At 37.1% G+C, this 19,619-nt stretch overlaps 1 protein-coding gene across 8 annotated transcripts in view; it reads right to left on the bottom strand.

The window, feature by feature from the left end:
• Positions 1-19,619, bottom strand: part of Cdk12 (cyclin dependent kinase 12) — a 73,478-nt gene that overhangs the window by 30,002 nt on the left and 23,857 nt on the right. For all 8 annotated transcript variants that reach the window (XR_003486877.2, XR_003486881.2, XR_003486879.2 and 5 more), the window contains exons 6-12: positions 17,644-17,833; positions 16,040-16,096; positions 15,029-15,130; positions 9,700-9,777; positions 4,424-4,540; positions 3,269-3,400; positions 511-722 (exon numbers count right to left, since the gene is read on the bottom strand). Coding sequence is in view for 3 of the 8 variants with exons in the window: in XM_027424051.2 (XP_027279852.1) it covers positions 511-722; positions 3,269-3,400; positions 4,424-4,540; positions 9,700-9,777; positions 15,029-15,130; positions 16,040-16,096; positions 17,644-17,833 (888 nt within the window). In the remaining 5 variants the exon portion in view is untranslated. The remainder of the gene's footprint in view (positions 1-510; positions 723-3,268; positions 3,401-4,423; positions 4,541-9,699; positions 9,778-15,028; positions 15,131-16,039; positions 16,097-17,643; positions 17,834-19,619) is intronic.

Genomic DNA, 19,619 nt, shown 5'->3' with positions numbered 1-19,619 from the left:
GCCATGAGTCAAATGCTGGAGAACTGGCTCAGTGGTTAAGAGCATTGGTTGCTTATCAAGAGAACTTGGGTTCAATTCCCAGCACCCACATGGCAGGTCACCAACTGTCTGTAACTCCAATCCCAGGGTATTTGAAATCTGCTTCTAACCTCTGCAAGTATCAAGCACAAACAGTGTATAGATGTACATGATGACAAACACCCATATACATAAATAAAATGAGTAAGTTGAAAAAAAAAGTCATGAACAAACTAACCTTAAATTTTACTTATTTAATTGATTGGTTTCTGTCAAACACAGTCCTTATTTCAAGGAAAAAAAAATACTCTATTGCAAACTTTCTGAACCATGTGCAGAAAGTAAGGTTTATCTTCTAGTGAGAAATGAGGACAATTATCTCTCTCCTAATATTCCACTGGATAAAAACACGGGGTTATGAAAACATATGTCTTCTACCCTCAAATCTACGTAAGTGCACTTCATAGAAGTAGGCTCCATCTCAGCACTGACCTACTGCATCCCCAGGACCAGGCTCTGCCTTAACAGGAGCAGGCTGAGGGGGTGCTGGGCTACTGTTCTTCACAGGCTCAGCTGTTGTCCCTGAGGTGGTTTCTTTTCGAGAGGCTTTGGACGGAGGCAGCTCTTCTATTACAATACCACTTTGTCGCTGGCGTCGACGTTTCTTACTCCACAGTTCATGGCAGTCCTGCCAGTGAGGTAGGCTGGAGAAACACAAACAAAGAAGGAATAAGCAGTGAGTAAATGGAGAAATAATTAAGAAGAACAAGAACACGGAAAATAGAAAAAAGAAACATAAATGTTAGGATGCAATATAAAAAGAGTCCTGGCAGGTGGTAGTATATAGAAGTATTTGCACAGTAAGAAAAAAAGGATCTTGTTAATACTAGAACCAACTCCTATATAGTCAAAAACAGTTGGTACAAAATGAATAAAGAGAACTTTACTGGCCAAATTTTAGCTGAAGAAAAATACAAGCACAGAGATGAACACCTTATTAATAGTTATGAAAGCCTAGGAAAGGGTCTAGGAGATGTCTCACTAGGTAAAGGAACTTGTCACGAAGCATAACAATCTGAGTTCAAATTTGGAACACATATGATAGAAAAAGAAAACCAACTCCCACAACTTGCCCTAACCTTTCACATGTAGCTCGGGAAAAGCATGAACACACAACACAATGCAAAAACAGAAGAAAGAGTGCTTTAAACCTTGGTACTAAAAAAAAGTGGTGGTGGTGCATGCCTTCAATCCAAGAGCTCAAGGGGCAGATGAATCTCTGTGAATTCAAGGCCAACCTGGTCTACACATTGAGGTCCAATACAGCCAAGGCAGAGAAATCCTGTCTAGAAAAACAAAAAGCCCAAAAACAAAAACAAAAACAAAAAAAAAAAAAAAAAAAAAAAAAAAAAAAAAGGAAAGAAAAGAAAGAAATCTTGAAACTATATTAACGTATCGTGATTAAATCACCAGTGTACAAAAATTCCAGTGAATCTCCATGACTGGATATCAACTTTTTCATTCATGGAGTTAAGCTGGGCATATCTTTAATCCTAGGAACTAAGTAAGAGGCAGAGGAAGGTGAGATAGATTGTTACTTTCAGGCAAGCCTAGTCTACTAAATGATTTCCAAGTCACCCAGGGTTACACTCTGTCTCAAAAAAAAAAACAAACAAATGAACAAAACTACATAATAGTTCCCAAATTTCACTAAAAAAAAAAAAAAAACATATAAAAAGTCTAATATAATAAATTAATTTGGATAGATCCTTGGACAATAAAATTTATAGTTACCATCTATTCTTGTACTTATCCAAGTCCTCTCTTTTGGTTTTTTTTTTGTTTGTTTGTTTGTTTTATTTTTTGAAAGACATATTATCCCAGGCTAGCCTGCAACTCTTGATTCAGCTGCAATAGCCTCCCAAGTGCTGGGATTACAAGTATATATGTGTATACCACCATATCTGTCCAGTCTGGTAAGAAAACAAATCTGAGGCAAGATGATCCTAAATTCAAGGCCAGCTTAAATAACTCAGTGAGACCATCCCATACCTCAAATAAAAGAAAACAAAACAAAATCTCAAACACAAACAAACAAACATGCTAAAGGGGCAGAGAAAGTGTTCATTAGTTAAGTGCTTGTACAGAACTTGAGTTCAATTCCTAGAACTCATGTCTGGTGGCTGAAAGTTCCATGGAATCTGACACCATCTTCTGGCCCCCACCAGTAACCACTTACATAAGAACATAAAAAACCCCAGCACAGGGGCTGGAGAGATGGCTCAGAGGTTAAGAGCACTGACTGCTCTTCCAGAGGTCCTGAGTTCAATTCCCAGCAACCACATGGTGCTCAAAACCATTTGTTATGAGATCTGGTGCCCTCTTCTGGTGTGCAGATATACATGGAAGCAGAATGTTGTATACATAATAAATGAAAGAAGAAAAAACAACAACAACAACAACAACAAAAAAACAGCACAAACAAGAGGCTTTGGAACACAGCTCAGTGAAAACGTATTTATTTGACTACCATGTATAAGGACCACAGTACTGATATAAACAAACATAAATCTAGCACAATTGTGACCTATTAGTACTTCCAGTGATACGATCAAAGATAAAGGATGTAGTATGTGCCATAAAGCTAAATGTGGGTATAGAATCACTGAATATCCTCTAGTGTACACTCTATTCATACAATTTTGACCAAAGAGGGCCCTAGAGGTGGCTACAGTAGCAAAAGCCCTTGTGGCAGAAGCCTCACCAGTTGAATTTATTGGACACACATAGAAAAGTAAAAGTAAAAATAGTAATGAAAGAGATACACTAAAACTATATAATTACATAAAAAATCATGGAGACAAAGGCAGGCAAATCTGTGAGTTCAAGGACAGCCTGGTCTTTAAAAAACAAAAATTACTGACCTGACAATGATGTAAACTAAACTATTAGAACTATTCTTGGAATGTGAGAAATACATAGTCACAACAAAAATGATTAAGCCAGAAGGAATAGTTAAGAGCAAAACCTACAAGGAATATTTTGAAAGACATTGTTTGGCACAGTTTATACTAGAGATCTGGAAACAAAGGAAAATAGCTTGAATCAGATTAGAACAAATTTGTTATGTCTTTTCCTTAACATTCCATCAGAACTGACAATCATTTACAGTTATTTTGATTTTTTTAAGTTTCTCATTTTCTGAGTCTAGGAGGAAATTTAGAATCATTATACAGCCACCAATACTTACTCTGGAGGTGCCATTTTGCTGAGTTCCACATCCTTAAGGAAGTCACTCTGTAGGGTCTGTTCAGCTGTGCAACGCTTGCTGGGGTCAAGTGTCAGCATGTGGTCTAATAAATCAAGTGCTGCTGAAGGAATGCTATAAAAAGGAACAGAGAAATCAAAAACTTACAACAATCCCTTAGTTCTCAAACCTGGAAACCTGATTCTCCTTGTAAAACTGAGCAAAGGAAAGTGGAAATTGGCTAATTCAGGCAACAGATCTGAGCCATGATTTAAGAAATGATACAATGCAGGTGAAAATTATTAAAACCAACAATTCTGTTCTCTTTCCTTAGGAAGATCGGAAGAAAAAAAAACACACACAAAAGGAAACCCACATACTGTTCAAAATAAAATGGTTTTCATTTTCCAAGGCCCTTAAAAGAGAAAATTAGAAATAGGGTCTGATAGAGCAAACTCTTCAAAAATAAAATGTCTAAAACTGGAGAGATTGTTCAGAGAACCCAGATTAAATTTGCAGTATACATATGGCAGCTCACACTCTTCCAAACTGCAGTTCCAGGGCATCCAACATCCTCAATTGTGTACCATGGGCTAATTTATGTAGCCTTACAAACAATATTATATCCTTGGGACCCACGGTCAAAGGATTGGACTCAGTCTTCTGACCTCCACACACAAATACATAAATGAATGAATGAATAAGACTGGGCTTGGTGGGACATATCCCAGCATTTTGGAGACTAAGGCAGATGGGTCTCTATGAGATCAGACTCATCTATGTAGTGAGTTCTAGGCCAAATAAGACTACACAGTGAGGCTGTCTCAGAAAAACAAAGCAAAACAAAACATGTAATTAACGGGCTGCAGGGATGGCTCATTGGTTAAGAGCACTAACTGCTCTTCCAGAGGACCCAGGTCAATTCTCAGCACCGATAGGACAGCTCACATGGTCTGTAACTCCAGTTCCAGGTAATCCAACACCCTTGCACAGGTAAAATGCCAAATGCAAATAAAATTATTTAATTTTATTTAATTTTTTTTAAGGAAAATGTAATTTAAATGTTCGCTGTAGTAAATTGGGCTTAACAGTAAAAGTCAGGTCCCAACAAAAGCTAGAAACAGAAAAAGAGATGTAATATGATTGTGCTAAACTCACAAAGAGAATTCTTCTCTTAGACGTCTCCTATATTGCTTCTTGGGTTTCATGGTGTTGAAGTGGGGCAGCTTGATAACATCAGGCCACACTGCTGGACAAGGACTACCACAGAGACGACTGGAAAGAAAGCAAAAGGACAAGGGCAATGAAGTCAATCACCAGTATCAGGACTTCTAGAGGTTCTTGAAGGAGAACTTGTCTTCTGGGATATGGGGGAAGAATCTATAATTGATTACCTTAGTAGGTATTTAAAAAAAAAAAAAAAAAGGTAAAGCATGCCTTACTGCTCTAAGGAGAAGCTATATAAGAGAATTGGTTTTGAGAAAACATACTGGAGACCAGGGAGTGGTGGTACACACCTTTAATAACATAAGGCACAGTCAAGTGGATCTCTGTGAGTTCGAGGCCAGCCTGGTCTCTAAAGAGAGGACAGCCAGGGGCTACACCAAGAAACCCTGTCTCCAAAAACCAAAAACAAAACCTTAAGGCGAAGAAGAGGGGGGGAAGGAGGGGAAGGAGGTGGGAGGAGGAGGAAGAGGAGGAGGAGGAAGAGGAGAAGAAGAAGAAGAAGAAGAAGAAGAAGAAGAAGAAGAAGAAGAAGAAGAAGAAGAAGAAGAAAACAAACTGGAAATACTGAAACAAAGCAAGAGAAAACTATTAAAAATACAATACAATATTTGTAAAACATGTTTTTACCTATAAAGTTTCTCACAAATTTTATTCTATTTAGTTAGAATTAATTTATTTCTTTATTTGGACTACATCTATTATGAAGTCATGGCTTTCCAGGACACATTATGTAGACCAGGATAACCTTGAACTCAGAGTTCAAGAACCTGCCTTGGGACTGGAGAGATAGCTCAGTGGTTAAGAACACTAGCTGGTTGTCCAGAGGTCCTGAGTTAATTCCCAGTCACCACATGCACATGATGGCTTTCAATAATCTGTAAGAAGATCTGGTGCCCTCTTCTGGTGTGCATGGATACATGCAGACAAAACACTGCATACATAATAAACAAAACAACAACAACAAAAACTTCCTCTTCTTCCAAAGGCTGAGATTAAACACATGTGCCACCCCACAAATGACAAAATTAATTTCAAATAGTGAAAATTTTAAGAATTGGTACATGCCAATCCTTGCCCAAGGCAGGTAGATCTCTGTGAGTTTATGCCTTCTTGTCTACAGAGTGAGTTCCAGGACAGCCTGGGCTATAGAAATCCTGTTTTCTTTGTTTCTTTTTTAAAAGAAAGAAATGTTCATAGATAACTGAGCACTTACTACTATTATTATTATTATTATTATTATTATTATTATTAGAATGAGATATATGTCATCTTTTAAAATACCTTTATTTACTTGCTATATTTTCCCTATTTGTTTTATTGAAAAAGGAAAAAAAAAAAGTCATACATGCCTATAATCCCAGCATTTAGGAAGCTAAAGGACTATGAGTTCGTGGCCAGTATGGCCTATAAAGAGAGACTCTGCTTCAAAATGAAAGAAAAAAAAAATACAAAATCAAACAAAAATAAACCAAAAGAAAAAGACCAAGGGAAAGGAACAGAGAAAAAGTAAGCAAAGTATAGCAACAGAGGCCCAAATTCTATTCCACAAGTATTTCCCTAATAGCCAACTTATAGGTTGCATTTTATAACTGTGGCTAGAGAAACAGCTCAGTGAGAAAAGCTCCTCCTGACAAGCTTGATGATCAGAGTTCAATCGTCAAGATTTAAATAGTGAAGGAGAAAGAAAACATGTAATCCACAAAGAGTTATGTTCTTTGTTTTTCGAGACAGGGTTTTGCTGTGTAGCTCTGGCTGTCCTGGAACTCACTCTGTTAACCAGGCTGCCCTGGAACTCACAGAGATCTGCCTGCCTCTGCCTTTCAAATGCTGGGAGAAAAAGCGTCACTACCATGGCCCAGCTACATTTCTTTCCTTGCACTGAGCTACCCCCCTAAGAATAAAGTAGCCATCTGAAAAAATAGCATCATGTCTGTGTATATGTATGTGCATATGGAGGTCAACCTCAGATGCTATTCCTTAAATATTATTCACCTTGTTCTTGACACAGGCTTTCTCATGTGGTCCGAAGCTTGCTGAGGAAGTTAAACAGGCTGGTCAGTGAGTGCCAAGATCACCTACTTCTGCCTCATCAGCACTGATGACACAAGCAACATCACACCTAGCTTTTTGTATATAGGTTCTGGGGATCAAATTCAGGTTATCATAACTGCATGACAAATACTTTACCACTGAGCCATCTATCCAGCTCCCATTTTACTTTTTATTTCTTTAATAATTTGAAACACATTTATTTGGTTTTCATGTGTGTTTTTGTGTAATGTGGTGCATATGCCATACCACACTAGTGGAGATCAGAAAATATTTTCAGGAGTCAAATCTCTTTTTTCCATGTGGGTCCTGCAGATGGAACTTATTTTGTCAGGCTTCATAGTAAAAATCTGTGTACCCAAGAAGCCATCTAACTGGCCCATTGCAAGTATGTCTCTACAACACTTGACACCACCAACTATTAGGTATCATGAGAGGAACTGAGGCTCCTAAGATCTTTTTACAAGTAGACTGGTCTGAAAACTACTTTTTCAACAAATCTTCTTACATTAATTAATGTGCACCGGTAGAAGTCAGTGGAGTCTCTCTTTCTATCATATGAGTTAGCAGTGACTGAACAAGTGCCATTCATTATCTGTTGAGCCATCTTGCCAGTTTTTTTTTTTTTTTTTTTTTTTTTTTTTTTTGAGATGAGGACTCACTTTGCTGCTCAGACTGGACTTGAACTCATGAGCTTAAATGATTCTTACTGTCTTAGCCTAATACATAGCTGGTAGGAAAGGCACCACTGTTCCCAAACACATCATATTTATGTATGGCAAAGAATAAAAATATGAAGGTAAAACTTAGACATTATAGAACAGAAGTGGCTTTAAAAGTAGGATCCTGGTTCAGTTTCCAGCACCCACAGGGCAGCTGACAGCCTCTGTAACTCCAATTTTATTGGATTCAATGCCTTTTTTTTGCTTCCAATGACACCAAGCATAGATGTGGTGTAGTTACACATATGTAACTAAACACTCAAACACATAAAATTAAAAACATATTTAATGTTAATTAAATATGGCACACACTGTTAATTACAGCACTTGAGAGGCATAGGCAGATGGGTTTCCATGATTTCAAGGCCAGCCTGTTCTACAGAATTAGTTGAAGGATAGCCAAGACTACACAAAGAAACCCTGTCTTGAAAAACAAAAACAAGACAAAAACCCAAACCAAACAAACAAAAAACCCAAAAGATGGTTATAAGCTACAATGAGGGTACTAGGAACAGAACCCAGATCATCTTCAAGAGCAGAAAGAGCTCCCAACTGCTGAGCCATCCCTCCAGGCCCCTGAAACATAATTTGTATGTCCATAGGCTACCACAAAAGAGATGATAAGCTGGACTGAGAAAAGAGAAATTTATTTAATCATTTCATGGAATAACTAAAATGTTACAGAAATTTGAAAATTTCATTACCTGGCTTTAAAAGTGTGGGTTATGACTAAGGGTTGAGTAGCTAAATCTTGACAAATTTGGCAACAGTAATACATACAACCAAAAAGCTAACTAAAAATCAAATGTGTAATAAGTCTGAGATGTTTCTGGCTGCATTCCCCAGTGTTGTGTTGTATGACTTCACTGAAATCTTCATTCTGAATACATAACAACTTTGCACTGTATAATCCCACAAAATACTGTTGAACACTGAAATAACAGCTCAGATTTGAGACTATGGTGTTATAAACTCCAGTGTCTTATTATATACATAGCTTTTGGTTCTTTTAGAAACATACTGGCTTAAGTATGAAAAACAAAGGCTAGCTAGCTGGGGCTGGCCTTTAACCCCAGCACTGTGGAGGAATTGTTAGATGGATCTCTACATTCAAGACCAGCCTGGTCTACCAAGCTAGTTTTAGTCAGCCAGGGGTACAGAGAAACCCTGTCTTGAAAAAAAAAAAAAACAAAACAGGAGGCTAGAGAGAAGGCTCAGTGGTTAAGAACACTGTTGCTCTTCCACAGGACCCAGGTTCAATTCCCAGCACCCACATGGCAGCTAACAACTGTATATAACTCCAAGATCTGACTCCCTCACACAGACATACACACCCAGCCAAAATAACAATGCACATTAAAAATAAATATTTTTTTAAAAATCCCTACCATAATTCTTAAGGATGTATCAAATTAGTCTATATTGTATTATGTTAGAATATTTAATATTAGAAAGTGCTATTTGAGGGGCTGGAGAGATGGCTCAGCGGTTAAGAGCACTGACTGCTCTTCCAGAGGTCCTGAATTCAATTCCCGGCAACCACATGGTGGCTCACAACCACCTTGAATGAGGTGCCCTCTGCTGGCATGCAGGCAGAAGACTGTATACATGATAAATAAATAAAATAAAATCTTAAAAAAAAAAGAAAGTGCTATTTGAATTAATCACAAGTTTTATCTAAAAAATGAATTTCTAAGTATTTCTTTTATTTACATTAGTCTTGTTGAGACAAGCTCTCACTATGTAGTGCTGATTGACTAGAATTCACTATGTAAACAAGGTCTACAGATGGCTACCCAAGTGTTGGGTGGGATTAAAGGCATACACCAGTATGCTTGCTTCCTTTTATTTATTTTTAATTTACTTTTGTTTTATGTGCATTGGTGTTTTGCTTTCTCGTATGTCTGTGAGAGAGTGTCAGATTTCCTGGAACTGGAGCCACAGATAGTTTTGAGCTGCCCTGTGAGTGCTAGGAATTGAACCCCAGTCCTTTGGAAGAGCAGCCAGTGCTCTTAACCACCAGTTAACCTTCCAGTCCCATCTGGTTTCTTAAAAACTTTTCTTTTCTCTGCTTATTTCTTTCTTTGCATGTATTTGTAGAAGTCATTGGACAAATAGTGGTATTGGTTCTCTTCCACCATAGGGTCAAGGGATGGAAAGGCTATCAAGTTGAAAGACATCCAAATGCAAATGCCCACACATAAATTAAAAATTAAATTAAAAATAAACCAAAAAATAAAAAATTAGCATATCTATTGTATTATAGAAATTTAATTTCACCTTTAATAAACTGTAAACTTAGTAAGTTTATGTCAAAGATTATCTTAAATTTATAATTAATCATCAGTAAATGTTTGACTTGTATACTTATTGCCTGGGGCCATGCAAAAAACTTCTCAGGTGAAAATAGGTAGGCACTTAAAAGCATATGTATACCTGATCAGTTCTAGCTGAGCCAGTTCCAAATTGGCTTGAAAAATAGGTTTCTTTGTGAACAGTTCTCCAAGGATGCATCTAAAAAGAATAAAATCCAAAGGTTAGAAAGAAATCCCTTGAGCCTATCTAAAGTTTGTCTCAACACACTAGGTTACATGCAATATATTATGCAGTAAAGTAGTCTAAAAGATAAAAGCAACTTATTGTAGTGAAAATAGACATTGTAAAAGGATTATGCCAGCAGATGAAACTCTACTGCCAGTAAACAATAGTCCTTTATAAGCAAGGGAGTGAGAAGTTCTTCATCTTTGTCATACCATGGCAAACTTACCATGGCAAACTCAGGAAATACAGACAATTTTACATGGAGGGCAAGCAGTTTCTACAAAGAGATAATTAACTTTTCATCATTAACTTCCTTTGTAGAACTACACTATACTATTAAAATACCTCTAGCAATGTATATTCAAAAAAAAAAACCTATTGTATTATCAGCTAAAATCAATTCATCAAGACTCAAATAAATTCTAAATACTTCTGTTATTTTGAAATGGACATTCAGGACTCAGATGGTTCAGCAGGTAAAATAAATATTTAGCCACATAAAACTGAGTGTGGTCATGTCCTATCACCTCAGTGATTCTATAGCAACATGGGAGACACACGTTCTCTCATTCTCACATGCATACACACATGTAACAAAATAGAAATGAATAAAACAAAACAAAACTTTAGAAAAAAGAAACACCAAGGTGAGTGAGGTATCTCAGTGGTTAAGATCACTTGATTTATGAATAGGACCTGAGTTCAATTCCCAACAACTACATAGCTCACAACTATCTGTAATTCCAATTCCAGAGAAGCTAATACCTTCTTCTGAGCTCTGCAGGAACCACGCATACAGTAGAAAACATACATACATACACATAGACAAAATACTTCCACACATAAAGTAAGTAAAACTTAAACAAAAACAAAAAAGAAAAAAAGCAGCAGCAGCAAGACAGCCAGGGGCCTGTATCAAAAAACTAAGCACCAATAACAAAAAGAAGAAACAGCTTTCAAAATGAACAAATTACAGACTCAAGGCATCTCTGCACAAAATAATTACTAGTTATAAGAGGGAAACAACTTTTTAGTGAGAAAGAAAACATATTAACCAAGTGACCATAAAGTAGCTATCATTTCTAAAGGGCAACTGGAGTCCATATAAATGTACATAAAATGCCTAGTGAGGAACATAACACTGCTTATGGAATATTATTTTTTAATTATGTATTTACTTTTTATGTGCATTGATATTTTGCCTACATGTATGTCTGTGTAAGGGTGTCAGACCTTGGAGTTAGACAGTTGTGAGCTGCTATATGGGTGCTGGTAATTAAACCCGGGTCCTTTGGAAGAGCAGCCATAGTGTTCTTAACCGCTAAGCCATTTCTCCAGCCCCATGAAATATACTAACTAAAAATATATGACCTAGATCTGTGTAGTGCCTGGCCCACATTCTTCAAAATAACAAAAGATAAAAAAAAAACTGACATGGAAAGACTAGGGCCTGACATAGTAGCCCACACCTATACCTGCACTACTTCAGAAACTTCGGTGGGAAGGTCACATGAGCCTACAAGTTATAAACTAGGATTTGCAAGAGCAGAGAAATGACTTTAAAAAACAAAAAAAAATAAAAACGCTCCAAAAAACAGATCGGTATAAAGTAAGATCCCAAAGTAGTAAAAATTTGGGGGACAGAAATGTTGGGTCTCTGAGTTGGAGGTCAGCCTGGTTTTCATAATGAGTTCCAGGACATAAAGAGATCCTGTTTCCAAAAAGGTTTTTTTTTTTTTTTTTTTTTTTTTTTTTTTTTTTTTTTTGATGCTAGTATTGTGGTGCTAATTATTTTAATGTACTTTTTGTTGGGTTTTAGGGACATTTTATAGTCTCATGTAGCCTAGATTACTTTTACTAAATCTTTGAGAACTTTATATAATGTATTTTGATCGTACTCACTCCCCCACTTACTGATTTTTTTATTATTTATGTGTGGGTTTCTTGGAGGCTACAAGAAGTATTCTATCCCCTTGAGGGGAATTACAGGTATTGGCCTGCTGAATATCTTGGAAACCAATCCATGGTCATCCTCAAGAAGAGCAGCAAGTACTCTTAAAGGCAGAGCCATCTCTCCAGCCACTAAAATTTTTACTTTAAATTATATGTATTATGCGTGTGTGGGGGGGAGGTAGGAGCATGTATATGCACATGCCCATGGAGATCAGAAATATCAAGATCCCCTGGGACTGGAGTTATGGATAGATACTGAGAACCAAACCTGGGTTTCTCAGTAAGTGCATCAAGTGGCATTAATCACTGAGTCAAGTGTATTGTCTCCAGTCCTTCTACCAGCATTTTCTTCCCCCTCTTCCTGTTACTGTTTGTTTTTTTCTTTGAGAAAGGGTTTCACTATGTATACCTGGCTGGTTTAGACTTGCTATGTAGACCACTCTCACCTTGATCAGAGAGATCCACTTGCCTCTGCCTCTGAAGTTCTGAGATTAAAGGCCTGCACTACTATGCCTCATTTTTATTAGCATTTTTAACATAAAATGCCCTAAAGAAATTTGTACTTCACAGATAATTTGCTTTAGCTTTCCTATGTCTTCCCTAATTTGATTAGTGGGTAACTAATGCTTTCAAACTTTAGTCAGATGTAGAAAAAGGAGAAATAAGGTTTGTTTCCAATATTAATTGTCAAATTAACTTCCAAACACAGTTTTAAACCAAATAGTAAAATAGAAGAGCAGTAGAAAAGAAAATCGTAAAGGAATAGAAAGGTTTGATGATTTATTTTGGAGACATTGTTCTCAAACTTGTTGAGAAGACCTTATTTTTGGGTAGTGGTGGTGGTGATTGTTTCTAGACTGGGATTTTCTATGTAGTTCCAAGCTGTCTTAGAACTTGTTCTTAGACCAGGCGGTCTCATAAACTTACCTGCCTCTGTCTCTTGGGTTCTGGGCTTAAAAGTGTACAATAGCACTGAGGTGGAGCTTGAACTGGAGTCCTCCTGACTCCACTTGTCAATTGCTTCATATATAATTTAGTCTTTCTATTTTCTGCCCAGAAAATAGCATTAAAATTACAGCTAAGCACTAAAATGACAGCTATGTGCTACCACACTGGCTCTGTTTCAGAGTTCTGATTTCAGTCCTTTGGTGCAAAAGACTTCATTATGTAATCAACATTTTATTTATCATAGTATAAGCTAGCAGGATGCAGACTGAAAAACAAAACAAAACAAAAGAACACCAATACAACTATAAATTCCCCCATGAATCTTGTTATTTTTTTTGAGACAGGGTCACTCATGTAGCCCAGGCTGGCCTCAAGGAGGACTCTGCAACTCTAGTTCTTCCACACCTCTAGTTCTTCCGCATTCATCTTAATGACGGGCTGTTAAGGTTCCAGCTTAGATATAATAAAATGGGTTAGTACTTTTGAATACAAATATACCCAGTTTCATTTAAACTTAACTAAAGCATCATTTAATTTAGGTAGGCTACCATGTTGTTGAATTTTAAAAATAAAAACCATAGACTTACAATAGAGGAATGGAAAAAATGGGAAAGATGAAGTATGTACGTGGGAATCATAAGCAACATAAGTACCACACCACATATGAGGGACATTGAAAATATTTAGGGCCCTTGCATGGTGGTACACACCTTTAAGAACCTGAGGCGGGAAGATGGCCGAGTTAGGTGGAGTTCAAAGTCAGCTTAGACTATATATCAGCTTCCCAGCCACCCACAGCTACATAACAAGACCCTGTCTCAAAAGAATAAACACTTTATTCCTTAACATACAAAAATGTAGCTTTTAAATTTCATTTTCAAGCCAGGAGTAGTTTACACAATCTGCAATCCCAACACTTGGCAGTTAGAAGAAAATGAATTCAAAGTTTAAGGACTTCTTGAGCTATACAATGAGTTTGATGATAGCCTGTGGTAAATGTGATCTTACCTTAAAAGAAAAAAATTTTCAGAATATATATGTGGGTGTACACTTACAACCTCAGCATTTGGGAGGAAGAGGCAGGAAGATTGCCACAAATATGAAACCAGACTACTCTATATAGTAAACCAACATAGCCAGGGATAGAAAGACCCTGAATAAAAAAAAAAAAAGAAAGAAGGGGATAGGAGGAAAAAAAAAAGAAAAAAAAAAACATGCCTTAAGAAAAAAGGCTGATTATAGACAGAAGCCTGGAACAAGAAAACAAGGATGACTATTAAAGATTAACAATGTAACAAGAGAACCCAACAACTTATCTAATCATATTTAGACTACTAGGAAAGGATTAGTAAGTTTGAACAAGAATTAGTACAGTAAGACTGAAGAGATGGCTAGAATGTCAAGCCCACTTGCATTTCTAGGAGGGGACCAGTTTGCTTCCCAGCACCACGTCAGGACAGCTCACAACTGCCTCTTTAGCTTTTAGGGGATCTGGCATCATTTTCCGGGTTATGTGGCCACTCCCACAAACTTGGCATATGCTTACTCTCACTCTTTTCTATTTTCTTCGCCCTCCCTCTCATACACATTAAATATATATATTTTTAAAAAGAGTACAATTATTACAATTATCTATAGAATAAATGATCTAGTGTCTCTAAAGAGTCTGTTAAGTAAACAAATGAAAACAAGAGAGATGGAAAGGAATGCTAATTAAGAGACTTGAGATAAACTGGGCACAGGGATATATGCGTCTTATCATGGCTAACTGAGGGCTGAGACAGAAGCATTACCGGATTCAGGAAAGACTGGGCAACTGAAGCAAGTACCTAAATTGTTTATTTTTCTTAATAAGTTGGGAGGCAGAGGAAGGCAGATCTTAGAAGCCAGCCTGGTCTACTGAGTTCCAGGACAGCCTCAAAAGATACAGAGAAACCCTGTCTTGAAAAAAAAAAAAAAAAAAAAAAAAAAAAAAAAACAAACATTTATTTTATTTATTTATTTATTTATTTTGAGATTTATTATGTATACAATTTTGTGTCTGCATGTATCCCTGCACGCCTGAAGAGGGCACCGGATCTCATTATAGATGGTTGTGAGCCACCATGTGGTTGCTGGGAATTGAACTCAGGACCTCTGGAAGAACAGACAGTGCTCTCTTAACCTCTGAGCCATCTCTCCAGCCCCCTTATTTTTAGCTATATGTATGTATATAAGTGTGTGTACACTTAAGAAGAAAGAAAAATGGCTAATATTGAGAAGAAACAGTATATGCTAATACTATGTGAGTTACAGACAAAGCAAAAGGTTACGAGAGTCTTACCCACAGCTCCAAACATCAATGGCTGGTGTATATCTTTCCTCTCCCAGCAGCAGTTCTGGAGGTCGATACCACAAAGTAATGACTTTGTTTGTGTAAGGTCGACTGAAAGGTAAAACCATCAGATTGTAAATGTACAATGGCTTTTAATGGAAAATATGTAACTACACACAAATGTAAATAGCTGCCAAGTAAAGATGAGATTGCTAAAAATTCCAAAGGCAATTGAGCAGGCCAAAAGGAAGCTGGACAGAAATGTCCAACTTGTGTTAACTTATTTCAATGAAGGGCTGATTGAAGAATTCAAATAGTGTCTAACATCTAGGTGCTACATGGCATGGTGACACATGCCTTTAATACCAGCATCCATCCACACACCAAGTGGAAGACATGATATATACAAATATGAGGGACACACACACCTTCAGGGGGATTTGATACCTCCTCAGTCAAGTATGTGAAAGGCATAAGATTAAAAACAAAAAGTCTTTTTTAAAAAAATGAATGAATCAAGTGGGGTGGTGCTTGCATTTAATCCCAGCACTTAGGAGGCAGAGACAGACAGATTTCTGAGGCCAGCCTGGTCTAAGGAAAAAACTCTAGGACAGCCAATACTATACTGAGAGACTCTGTCTCAAAACACTAAAACAAAAAAATGAATGCTGGGCACGGTGGCTTTAAATCCAGCACTCTGCAGATGGAAGTGGGTGTATTTCTGTGAGTTCAAGGCCAACCAAGGACAGTGAGTGCAACATCGATAAACCCTGTCTCAAAAACAAACAGAAAACATGCAAACAAACAAAAAGATCTAGCTAGTAACACATTGAAATACTCACTATAACTTGTAGAATTTGAAAGTATCAGAAAATTAAAAGGATTCTTCTCTAATTCCCACACTCAGTTTTATTTTTTATTTTTATTTTTTTGAGATAATATTCATGCCATGCCAAACCTGACCTTGAATCATGGGTAACAAGTAAACCTTCCCATAGGTAGTTTTGATGAATGCCTCACCTTTCTTCAGAGTTATAGAGCCGAGCAAGTCCAAAATCTGCTAGTTTGATTTGCCCACTGTAAAACAAACAATTATTTCCATAAGTAAAAGTAGCAGTTCTCAAACTACACTTGAAAACTTAGGTGCCAATTAAAGACCTAAAATAATTGTAAAAAATTAACTTTAATGCTTGGTATTTCTAAGGGTTACCCTCCCCATTTTCCTCTCCTTATATAGTATGTAATGCCTCATAAAGTATATGTATATTCATACAAAAAAAGCTATTATTGCATTTTTGGATGTTATTTCTAACTTTTCATTTTCATTTTTATCCTAGAGTCTGCATACATTACCCAGCATGGTCTCTAACTCCTAGACTTAAGCATCACCTCACCTGAACCCAGTCAAGAACTGTGACTATAGGTATATATCTACCAAAACAGTTTTAACTATTTACTTCTTTTTGGTTTTGTTTTGTTTTAATTTTAAGACAGAAGTTGAAGTTGAAGCCAGGAGGTGGTGGTGCATGCCTTTATCCCAGCACTTCAATTTTCCCCATAACTGCTTTACTTCTTGCTCTAGTAATAATATTATGTTTATAGTTTTCTAGACACAATACACTATTTACCTTTTTTCTTTTTGAGAGAGTCACACATAGTTTTTGGCTGGCCATGAAAGTGCTACACGTTGCTATAAATCAAACCCAGGTCTCCGTGCATATTGGCAAGGATTCTACCAATTGAGACATATTCCTACCCTTGCTTTCAAACCCTTGATCCTCCCACCTTAGCTTCTAAACTACTGGTATTACAGGAATGCTCTCTTTTCATGTTTATGTGCTTTTGTGTAATCAGTGTCAAGAGATTTTGATTCTTCATTGTCAGTCTTCCTGATAAATTTCAATTTAATCCTCAAAGTTGCATTTTTCCAGGTCAATCTAAATTAAACAGACAAACATGATCTGCTGTGGTGGTGTTATGTCTTTAATCCCAGCAATTGGGAGACTGAGAAAGAAAATCATAGTTCAAAGCCACCTAAGCTACATACTGAGACTCTGTCTAAAACAAGTAACAACCAAAAATTGCTTACTGAATTGAAAAATTAATAAACTGCTTAGCCCTACTACTAAACTCAGCTGCACAATGTGAACTACCAGGCTTTTAGTGTAAAAATTGGAAAAATCTCAAGTAATCCCACACATTGCGCCTCCTACCACAACCACTACGCGCGCGTGCGTGCGTGTGTGTGTGTGTGTGTGTGTGTGTGTGTTGAGGAAAGGTCTTCCATTGAAAGGAAATAACTGACAGGAACTTTTCTTCACACTAAAGAATACTAAGAATGAACCCAATGTATATTTAACTTAAACTATATAGTGGTTGACTATATAGTATATTCTCTACTAGACCAATATCCTAGAATGTTAGCAAGTAAAAAATATTTACAATCCTATTTTATTAATTCTAACATTAAATCAGGAAAGATGATAGAAGAGGGAGGTCAAGAAAAAAACACATTCCACATGTATGACAAGAAAAAAATTGCACTGCTTATAATTATCCTAATTATCTAGACAAAATCCAAAAGAAAGAGAAAAATGATTAGCCTTATTTGGTTACTATGTTACCTGTTATTCAGCAAAATGTTAGAACATTTAATATCCCGATGAAGGAAATTCTTTTTGTGACAGTAATCCAATCCTTCCATTAGCTGTTTCATGAATGACTTGATATGGTCCTCAGAAAAGTGCACCAAACCTGATTCGAGCAGTCCCATTAAGTCATGGTCCATGTATTCAAATACAAGGTAAAAGGCACCTACATAACATAAAAAAAAAACTTAGTATTTGAATATAACTAAAAAAAAAACAACCACAGTATCCCCAGAACAAATGCTTAATTTTACATATGAAGGACATAAAATTAGACCCTGGGCCAAGTCTAATGAACTGGCTCTTAATTATTTCTTGTTTTATTTTGGGTAAGACAACCATGCTCATTTGTCATAAATTGTTTTTTTTTTTTTTTTTTTTTTTTTTGGTTTTTCGAGACAGGGTTTCTCTGTGTAGCTTTGGAGCCTATCCTGGCACTCGCTCTGGAGACCAGGCTGGCCTCAAACTCACAGAGATCCGCCTGCCTCTGCCTCCCGAGTACTGGAATTAAAGGCGTGCACCACCAACTTTCCTTAGCTTACATTATCCCATCTACCTTTTGCCTCTGGGCTTTTCCCATTCTCTCACTTCTATACAGCGTACTCAGTGCATTGCTGTGTAGCTGGGTGGCTGGCCCCTGATGTTCTCACGTCCTCCTCAACTTAATTTCTCATACTCCTATCTATGCTCTCTGTCCGCCAGCCCTGCCTATCCTCACTCCTGCCTTGCTATTGGCCATTCAGCTCTTTATTAGGTCATCAGGTGTTTTAGACAGGCACAGTAACACAGCTTCACAGAGTTAAACAAATGCAGCATAAACAAAAGTCACACACTTATAAATAATATCCCCCAATACACATATGCTATGAACTCAGACTTAAACAAAAATAAGAAAACTGTGAAAAAATTGTAAGTAAAAATAATTGACATTTGAGATAATTGAGATCGCTCAATGTTTTATAGAAATATTTGCCAGGCAAACCTCAAAAAACCTGAGTTTGACCCCCAGAGCACATGGTGGAAAAAGAGAACCAACTCCTGAAATTTGTCAACTGAACTTTACATGTGTACAATGGCATACATACACTACCACTCACAACATGGTAATAATGATAATAAATTTACAAAAACAGTTAAGAAGCATGAAACATTTAATTGAAGCCTCTGAATTCAGAAATGAATAATATTAGCAAGAAGCACACTAAAAACAGTTGTGAGGAATTTGAAATTTATAGCAATACTGTAGCATGGAACTGAGGATGGGCTGAGAATGTAGCTCACCTGGGAGTGTGCTGGAACAAACATGTATAAAACCTTGGATTTGCTGTTTCACAGGGTAGCCACGTCTGGCATGGAACCTACTATGTAGATATGTAAAGCAGGCTGGCCCCAAAACTGCACACACCTCCCAAGTGCTCAGAAGATACACACCAACCTGGCTACCCAAACCCTGGGATTGAGCCCAATCCCTACTACCACATAAACCTTATATGGTAGAGAAATTAAAGGCTGTCCATAGAAGTTATAGAGCAGCCTGGGCTTTTGGTTTTTTGTTTGTTTGGTTGGTTTTTTGTTTTTGTTTTTGCCTGGGACCCCGATACCTGAGTTTTCCAGGGGTCTAACATAAGACTGGATCAAAGAGAAGATCTATGTGCTCCTTTGTCGACAGGCCCAACAAGCTGGGAAGTAATTGAGTTGGAAGCTTTAGGGAATGGGGATGGGCTTGAAACAGGTGCATACAGCCTGCTGTAGTGAACATTTTGTATGATAGCAATCCTGTTTCCATTTTGTTACAAGAGCCAAGATTGAATGTATGACATGAAACGTGAATGACCTTTTCATTCTGAAACCACCATTGCCCCTTTGCTCCTTTTCTTTCTTTTTTTACTTAAACATTTTTATGATAATTCAGAGGGGAAGCTTTTTTTTTTTGGTTTTTCGAGACAGGGTTT

The sequence above is a fragment of the Cricetulus griseus genome, chromosome 7 (assembly GCF_003668045.3).
Source record: "Cricetulus griseus strain 17A/GY chromosome 7, alternate assembly CriGri-PICRH-1.0, whole genome shotgun sequence".
NCBI lineage: Eukaryota > Metazoa > Chordata > Mammalia > Rodentia > Cricetidae > Cricetulus > Cricetulus griseus.
This window is presented reverse-complemented; position numbering and strand designations above follow the sequence as displayed.